This window comes from Mustela nivalis (assembly GCF_964662115.1).
Source record: "Mustela nivalis genome assembly, contig: HAP1_SCAFFOLD_1858, whole genome shotgun sequence".
Classification (NCBI taxonomy): Eukaryota; Metazoa; Chordata; class Mammalia; order Carnivora; family Mustelidae; genus Mustela; species Mustela nivalis.
This window is the reverse complement of record NW_028134806.1, coordinates 82,223-91,886: the sequence shown is the minus strand read 5'-3', so window position 1 is coordinate 91,886 and position 9,664 is coordinate 82,223. Positions and strand designations below refer to the sequence as shown.

At 38.5% G+C, this 9,664-nt stretch overlaps 1 protein-coding gene and 1 pseudogene across 2 annotated transcripts in view; both read right to left on the bottom strand.

The window, feature by feature from the left end:
* Positions 1 to 247: 247 nt before the first annotated feature.
* Positions 248 to 1,263, bottom strand: LOC309858103 (RAD51-associated protein 1 pseudogene; annotated as a pseudogene). Its single transcript has one exon. The product of its transcript is annotated as an RAD51-associated protein 1 pseudogene (transcript).
* Positions 1,264 to 1,581: 318 nt separating this feature from the next.
* Positions 1,582 to 9,664, bottom strand: part of LOC309858102 (uncharacterized protein) — a gene marked incomplete at both ends in the record, with an annotated part of 28,831 nt that continues 20,748 nt past the window's right edge. The window contains one exon of the mRNA XM_082750787.1: positions 1,582 to 1,619. Within this exon, the coding sequence (XP_082606913.1) occupies positions 1,582 to 1,619 (38 nt within the window). The remainder of the gene's footprint in view (positions 1,620 to 9,664) is intronic.

Genomic DNA, 9,664 nt, shown 5'->3' with positions numbered 1-9,664 from the left:
ATTGATCTGACTAGGATTTGTACCTTAACCCCAGTGCTGCTGAGGGACAAAAGAATCGGTGTGGGAGTCACACAGGCTGACAGTCAATTCATGGGTCTACTACTCGTTTGTGTGTGTTTTGTTTTTTTTTTTACATTAAAGGATTCCTTTATAGTATGATACCCTCCTTAAACAGAAACACAATTCAAACATAAACACACTTGTAAAACTCTTTTTCTCTTAATCAAACCTTTGCTGACTACCACATTCAGCCACTAGCGGCATTTGGATGCAAAGGTTTCACTTGTGCTAATCTGGACAAGCCAAGGCAGAGACTCTGATTTGGAGACTTAACAGACACCCCTGCCAGTGGGCTCCTGCTGCTGTTGCTGCTGCTGCTGCTTCCAGACAGCGCTGGTGGCATCTACTTATGTTTTCTGCTTCCAGCTTCAGCTGGAAGGTTTGCATATTTGTAGTGGTTTCCAAATGGCCTCTTCACTGATAAAGCCGTTTTTGGTGAAGGCTGAGATTCTGATTTCAGGGCAGCTGGAGCACAGTCTCTTGAAGTCACTTCCAAAGTATCACGTTTGGATTTAGGTTTCTTCTCCTTTTTTTCAACTGGGGATTTTACCTTCACTTCTTTCTTTTTAATTTCTTCCACTTTATTTTCTCCCAGAGTGAAGTTAGCATCATCATCTTCACTCTCCCTAAAATCAGACTCATCCTCAGACTCTCCACCAGCGGTTCAGAGTCATCAGCACTACCGCCATCACTGCCTTCCAAAAGAATCTTCCTCTGTTGTACCACAGCTTTTGATGCTGCTTTTCTTTTCCCTTGAGCACTGCACACATCATCTTCCTCGGTAAGCTTATCCAAATCTAAATCATCACTGGCTACACTGCAATCGGAGAGATGGGGAGCCTTAGTCATTGTCCCAATTTCGCTGCTGCCACATTTTTTTGGTGCTTGTATCTTGAGCCTCTCCCACATCAATGGTGACCGCTGGAAGTTCCTTCACTGATAAAGCTAGTGCCACTTCTAAGTCTGGCTGGTAGAGCTCATCACCTAAAGACATCCTTTTTCAGGGGTTTTCTCATGTAGTGGGATATCTTCTTTCTGGAGATTCTTCAGTTTAGGTTTCCTTGTTTCTCATATTAACTCTTTTGGCATTGTTCTGGGCTTCTTATTCAAAGGTGTGGTTGCGGAAACAAAGTCATCATCGCTGCCAGAAATTTCAAACTGTGAGTAACTGACTAGTTTCTTATGCCTCACCGGGGGCACCATGGCCCCCTCCAAGACTGAAAATTCACAGTGTTCAAGCTCTTGTTAGCAGCAGTGGCCATTTCTGGGTCTGCTACTCTTTAACTATAGAATCATAGGTCAATTAATCAGTGTTCCTGAACCACAGATGACTAATTAATAAAAAAAAATGGGCTGTAACAGCACATCTACTTCGTGATGCTATTGTAATGACTATATAAGTAATAAATGTCAAGCACATAATATAGTGCCTAGCACACAGTAGAACTCTCAACAAATGCTTTTCTCTGCATTCCCTTGTTAACACAGAATTTGTTAAAAAAAAAAAAATCCACAAAAATCCTACCTGGTTATAAAGTCTTCTTCAGAAGACTTATTCTCTGTAAAGAAAAAAGCAAAATACATTTAAATCAACAACAGAGAAATACAGAATATTCAAAGTCTAAGACTGATGTTGTGTTAAAAAGTATTCTTCAGGACCATACCTGGCAACCACACTGGAGTGAATATTAATTATACTATTGGTAGGCAGTTAACTCGCTAAGAAATCTTACTTTCTCCTCTACATTTACCAAATGGAAGAAAAGAATGCTATTTATCAGAATTTGATACCTACAAGTGGATGTTTATAATGACCACAATTTTAACCAAACCCTTGAGACTGACAGAAAATGGTGTCATTAGCAGAATCATCATCATAGACTGACAATGTCAGGATTCTTCTGGATTCTTCAGGACTTTCACTATGAGATGCAGTTAAAAGAGACTATACTTATTTCGCTATAACACAACAGAACTTCTCCAGACCTCCAGCAGGGGCTGTTAAGTTTGGGGTGAAACATCTCATCACAAAGTTTGGTCTACAGCCACTCTACTTTGCAGCATGGCAAAACATAGCAAACAGACTCTCTCTGGCCTTATTTCCAATTGCAAGGTAAGTATGAATGCTTTTAGTGATTTTAATGATTCTGGTTCTCTTGAGATGACCTATTTTTATTGCTGGAGAGTCTATCTGGATCCACCTCTTAGACCAGAATGGTACCAGTGATTTGGCTAGGTAGCAGGATATGATGTCATTGTTCTCAATATTCCCCACTATGTGACAAACGTCTGTAGAAATCACACTTTTTCAGTCTGTAAGGCATATGTCATTAGATCCTACACTGATGAACATAACAAAGGACAAAGATTATCTTGAATCACTATATTCAATTACCTCGGAATTTTAATTTTTAAAAAATTCAAGAAGATATCCACTGTATGATTGCAACTATATGACATTCTGGTAAAAGTAAAACTTTTTAAGTTAGGAGTTAAGGGTTGTAGCAAGGGGAACAGGCACAGCACAGAGAAATTTTAAGGCAGTGAAACTATTCTATGTGATACCACATGATAGATACATGTCATCACACATTTGTTAAAACCCATAGAATGTACAACACCAAGAATGAACCCTGATGTAAATTATGGATGTGGACAGTAAAGATGAGCTAATATAAATAAAACAATGTACCACTGTGGTTCAGGATGTTAGCAACAAGGAAGGCTACACGTGTAGAGGAACATGCGGTAAATGGAAACTCTCTGTACTTTCTGCTATATTGCGCAATGAACTTGAAAATGCTGTAAAAAATGAGGCCTATTTACTGTGAAGGAAAAAAACAAAAGGTATCCATTGAGACTGCTAAGTGTTGGTACAAACCAGGTGATTTATCTAGTACTTATTACTTGATTTCCTTCTGGGAACCAGAATTTTGATATATGCTAGGGAGAAGATGCCTACATGATTATCACTTAAAGAAAATTTCAGGCACTGAGTATCTATAAGATTCTTGTATTGGCAGACAACATCTCACACGAGTTGTCATGATTTGATGCTGGAAAAATTAAGTACACCCATAGGCAGAGGATTCTTAGAAGCCTGCACTTGGCTTCCTCTAGACTTCACTCCAGGCACCTTTTCTCTGCTGATTTTGCTTTGTATCATTTCACCATAATAAACCACAGACATGCGTACAAATATGCTGAGACGTGCGAGTTCCTCCAGTGAATAACCAAACCTGGGTGTCATTTTGGGGGCCTCTAATACCGATGCATTATATGCAATTTTTATGATTAAGGTTGATGTTTTAAGACACGATTACAGTTAGAAGGTTATTTCACAGAACACCTTTCCTTGAATCTGTTTTTCTTAGTATTTGCCTGGGAGACTGCTGTATTTCTATATCCATTTGAATAAAGGCATAAAAGGAATGGATGAAATAATGTCAGAAAATAATGTGAAACAAGTAACAATCGTATTTTAATTGGGGAAAAAAAAAAGAGAATTCTGATGGTTACCAATATGTCCTACAGTATAAAAGTTCCTATAAAAAAACTAAAAGGTCACATAAATTTTCTGCAACTTAATAGGGCTTAATTCACTTCTATTGTAGTTATGAATCGATAAGGTAACTGGGATAATTATAGAAAAATATATAACTATCATACACAGTATAATAACACACTATTGGTTATAGAGATTTTTGTTTCCACTCGTTTTCTTAATTTCTTAAGAATTAGAAACAGTTCACCTATTAAAGGCAGTTGTTGACAAACTGCTCAAAAACTCAGAAATACTACAGTCAAAATGTAGGATGAGTTATCCACTCCAGCCTGAAAATAGTGGATTTGATCATTAGAGATCAACAGAACTCATTTGGGGGAAAACAAAGTGAGTTATCTTATATACATAGGTGGTTAAAAACTTGTCAATCTAATCGGCCACATATTCTTGTTAAGGCACAGTTTACCAAATTCTGAAAAAATACAAAAGCATGTCACATTAAAATTTCCGATAATCCGGAAAATGCTTTCAATCTTGGCTAAATATCATCACTAACTCTGTCACTGTGGTACAGCTACAAAGAAATTTACCATAAGAAACAACAAAATATGAAATACATTTTAGATGGGTAGCCTGTTACCTTTGAAGGAAATAAACATATGGTAGAAATGTGTTCCAATAGTGATAGATTCCAAGACAGTATTCCTTAGTGCTTTCTTTACAGATGAAATTCTTTGGGACTTCATCAAAATCAAAAGCTTCTGCACAGCAAAGGAAACAGTCAAAAAAACAAAGAGGCAACCCATGGAATGGGAGAAGATATTTGAAAATGACAGTACAGACAAAAGGTTGATATCCAGGATCTATAATGAACTCCTCAAACTCAACAAACACAAAACAGACAATCATATCAAAAAATGGGCAGAAGATATGAACAGAGACTTCTCCAATGAAGACATACAAATGGCTATCAGATACATGAAAAAATGCTCATCATCACTAGTCATCAGGGAGATTCAAATTAAAACCACATTGAGATATCACCTTACACCAGTTAGAATGGCCAAAATTAACAAGACAGGAAACAACATGTGTTGGAGGGGATGTGGAGAAAGGGAAACCCTCTTCCACTGTTGGTGGGAATGCAAGTTGGTGCAGCCTCTTTGGAGAACAGTGTGGAGATTCCTCAAGAAATTAAAAATAGAACTTCCCTATGACCCTGCAATTGCACTACTGGGTATTTATCCCAAAGATACAGATGTCGTGAAAAGAAGAGCCATCTGTACCCCAATGTTTACAGCAGCAATGGCCACCACGGTCGCCAAACTGTGGAAAGAACCAAGATGCCCTTCAATGGACGAATGGATAAGGAAGATGTGCTTCACATACACTATGGAGTATTATGCCTCCATCAGAAAGGATGAGTACCCAACTTTTGTAGCAACATGGCCGGGACTGGAAGAGATTCTGCTGAGTGAAATAAGTCAAGCAGAGAGAGTCAATTATCATAGGGTTTTACTTATTTGTGGAGCATAACAAATAGCATGGAGGACATGGGGAGTTAGAGAGGAGAAGGGAGTTGGGGGAAATTGGAAGGGGAGATGAACAATGAGAGACTATGGACTCTAAAAAACAATCTGAGGGGTTTGAAGTGGCGGGGGGTAGAGGTTGGGGTACCAGGTAGTGGGTATTATAGAGGGCACAGATTGCATGGAGCACTGGGTGTGGTGCTAAAATAATGAATACTGTTTTTCTGAAAATAAATAAAAAATAAATTTTAAAAAATGATCAGTAAAAGTAGAGATATCAGAAGAAGGCAAATGAAAGAGGATGGAGAGAGACAGCACTAACAAAAATAGTCCAGTACTGACATTTTTTACTGACACAGAATCCCTGGCAAATGAGAACTAGTATAGTCAGCATATCACCTTATATTTCCTCCTTGATATTATACTAATTTTCTGCAATAAAATACTTAGAAGGGGTCAGTTTCTCCCAAACTGCTGGTCTGTGTAAAATATTTCTGATCAAAATTTAAAATTGTCAAAATACAGCTGCATCGTGATTCCATTTCAAAGATAGGGCCTGACAGTGACTTCCTGCCTATTGCTTCCAGATTGTGGCCCTAGTATTAATCCAGGAGAATGTACCAGGGACTTGAAGAAAAGCTCAAGTACCTCTAAACAAAAAAAGTAAGAAAGACAACACTTTTCCTCACACTTGACCCCTAGGTTTTGACAATTATGGGAAAATGTTGGCCACTCTACTCACCAGGCTAGACCATTTCCCCTTGACCCTGTCCAGGTAGATACTGCAGTTAGAAAAAGTTAGGGAAGACATTACTTGATGTGTTATTTTTCCATATTTGGACACAGAATGTACCAGTCACATAAATAATAGACCTTACAACTCAAAAATGGTTCCTTTACCATTTTTGGTAAGGACTTTTAAAAGTTAAATCCAACTTTTTTTAGTGATTTTATTTGATACAATTAATACTCCATGAAATTTTTTTTCAAATTTTTCAACAACATTTCCTCTAATTTCTTATCCTAAGTTTCCCCAGCCACTTCTCAGTCTTCTCTACCAAGTCTTACACCTCCATCCACTCTTTATATATTGGTATTCCCAGGCTTTGTTCACTGGCCTTCGTCTATTTCTATATGTTTTCCATCATGGACAAGCTCAATCTTTGTCCAAGCTATGACTTTGCCTAATAATTCTAATCAGTTTATTTCAAATAAGCACCTCCAAACTTGATGTTCTATATCCAGCTAGAAACTCCTAGTATTCAATTATCCAATTACTAAAAATATACTACATGGATATTCCATCAAATTCAACATATACAGAAAATACCTGGTCTTCCCTATTCCCACTGCACTCCGATAAAGTCCTACTCATTCTTCATGGCCAGTTTAAATGTTAGTGTACAACCTGGAAATGTATGACTCTTCTAAGATTTCTTCTTCCCCCTCCCCTTTTTTAAGATTTTATTTATTTATTTGACAGAGAGACACAGAGAGAGAGGGAACACAAGCAGGGGGAGTGGGAGAGTGAGAAGCAGGCTTCCCATGGAGCAGGGACCCCAATGTGGGGTTTTATCCCAGGACCTTGGGATCATGACCTGAGCTGAAGGCGGCTACTAAATAACTGAGCCACCCAGGCATTCCCCTCTCTCCTCTTTCTACATTCAATAATCATGAAACTGTATTAACTATACTTCTTTTCTCTCATTGCTTTATATTTCCCCTGCCACTGCCCTACACAAACATGAGCTCCTAACTGATGACTTCCAGAAGAAAAAAAAAAGCCACCAACTAATGTTATTTCTTAAATGAATAAAAAGTTTTTAAGCAAAACAAATGAGAAAGGGGGCACCTAGGTGACTCAGCTAAGCATCTACCTTCACCTCAAGTCATGGTCTCAGGGTCCTGGGATCAAGCCCCATACCAGGCTCCCTGCTCAATGGGGAGTCTGCTTCTCCCTCTCCTTCTGCCCCTATGCCCCACTGGTGCTCTCTCTCAAATAAATAAAATCTTTTGAAAAGTTTTAAATTTTTAAAAAATCAGAAAGATAAGGCCTAGAAAAAGAACAACATTGTAAATTGAATAAATTGAGCCTCCTGATGTTTTCAGTATAGAGGAGAGAACATTTCATAATGGACTGATACTAGACTAAGGAAATATAAGCGTCCTTTATCTTCCAGTATCTCTACATGGTTTTTTTCCAATCTATCCTCCACATGAGGGGTGACCAAACTATGGCCACAGGCCAAGTCAGACCAGTCACGTGCCTGTGCCCCCATAAAACTTTATTTACAGTACCAGATGGTTGGCTCTTCTATTCACCTATGTATTGCTATGGCTGCTTTCACACTATAGTGGTATTTGTAGTTGAAAAACCACAGGGCCTAAAATATTCACTATCATGCCCTTTAGAGAAAAAGCTTGGTGATCACTATTTTGTGCCACAACCAGAAGGCCCTAATTCAAATCTAATCTTGTTACCCTTCTGCTTCACATTCTCCAGTGAGTCTCTGCATCAAGTACTGCTGGCTCCCTCCCCAATAACCATGCCATAGTCTTCATTCTTGCTGGAAAACCACAACTTTATTTGGATATTTATTGTCCCAAACACGAAGAAGGTGGCCTTACCCCAGCTTCAAAAGGAAAAAGGATTATTCTAAGCTAATCACAGTACCTGGTTTACCAGTGGCTGGTTTAGGAACAAGCATGTGATATAACCAAGCTTATGAGATGTTAGAGGAAAGTTGCTGCAAGCCTCTGAGTTTTCTTCTATTTAAAAGAAACATATAGGGATAAAAATATATGTTTATAAAAAATAAAAAGTTAAAAAAAAAAAAAAAGAAACATATAGGGGTGCCTGGATGGCTCAGTTGTTAAGCGTCAGCCTTCGGCTCAGGTCATGATTCAAGGGTCCTGGGATCCAGCCCCACATCAGGCTCTCTGCTCAGCAAGAGGCCTGCTCTCCCTCTGCCGCTTCCCCCTGCTTGTATTCCCTCTCTGTCTGTCTCTCTGTGTCAAATAAATAAACAAAATCTTTAAAAAAAAAAAAAGAAAAGAAACATATAAAGAAAAATAGTCCTTCCAGTCACTGGATATTGTCATGTGAGAATATGCCTCTAACTGTTGCTAATTAGCCAATCAGGAAACGGCATAGAAAATATTGCCAACCTCAAAGCTAAAAAGAGACAACTGGGATCCTGGAGACATCACTGATCCATCAAACCAATTCTGGTTCCTACTGTTTTAGTCCCTGTTTTGTTTGGTTTGCTTTTTTTAGATGTATTTATTTGAGAGAGAGTGAACGCATACTAGAGAGAGTGCACGAATGGGAGAATGGCAGAGGAAGAGAATCGTCAAGTAGACTCCATGCTGAGCTTGGGGCTTGATCTCATGACCCATGAGACTGTGACCTGAGCTGAAACTAAGAGTCAATGCATAATGACTAAGCCACCCAGGTGGGCCCATTTTAGTCACTATTATAAGTCACCTGTTAATTTGCAGCTAAAAGCATTTGACCTGATAAATTTCCCAAGGTCTACAGGGTAAGATCTACACCTTTCCATGGTACTGAAAAACTTTCATTAGCTTGCCTTAGCTAAGTATTCACTCATTCCAACCATTCCCATAGCACACTTTCTGCAGCAGCAAAACTGAACTGCTCCTAAGTGCTCCGAAGTTCACTCATACATCTGAGCGTCCGCACTGCTGTTCCCTCTGCAAAACATGTAATCTCGATGGACGTTCCTCCTGCCAAACATGGTTCTTCTGCTTATTTACCTGGCAAACTTACTACTCAGTCTGCATACTATCGACTTACATATTAAATACCAATAAAAACATAACAATGAGAATTATAAACATTAGGGGACTCTGGCACATACTAAGCATGGAATAAACTAAATAATAAAAATAAAATAGTGAAAATAGAGTAAATAATAAAAATGACAATGATAATAACAAACTTCTGGAGGGCAAGGATTGTGTTTTTTGAATGTTTGTATTCTACATCAGAGTAACAGTAGCTAAAAGACACTTGATAGTTATTTGCTAAGTGAACAAATGAAAATGAGTAAATTGCAAAACCAAACCAACCAACAGCTTTCTTTGATAAAAGTCTACTAAATTAAATGTATCTTCATACATTTCAGATTGTACAATGCACTAGGTGCCACATCTAGGAAGCAATGGTAGCATTTTTGTTATTGTGAACCATTTTTGTGCATTTATTATAATCTGTTGAGCCTCAGTTGCCCCATTTGAATTTTTATTATAATAATCTCTTTACTAATGGCAACAGAGTATCGTGTTCTAACAAAATTACACTATCCTGGGGCGCCTGGGTGGCTCAGTGGGTTAAAGCCTCTGCCTTCGGCTCGGGTGATGATCCCAGGGCCCTGGGATCTAGCCCTGCATTGGGCTCTCTGCTCAGCAGGGAGTCTGTTTCCCTTCCTCCCTCTGCCTGCCTCTCTGCCTACCTGTGATTTCTCTCTGTCAAATAAATAAATAAAATCTTTTTTTAAAATTACACTATCATGACAATTATGCAACAAACAGAAGAAAACATTGCTCT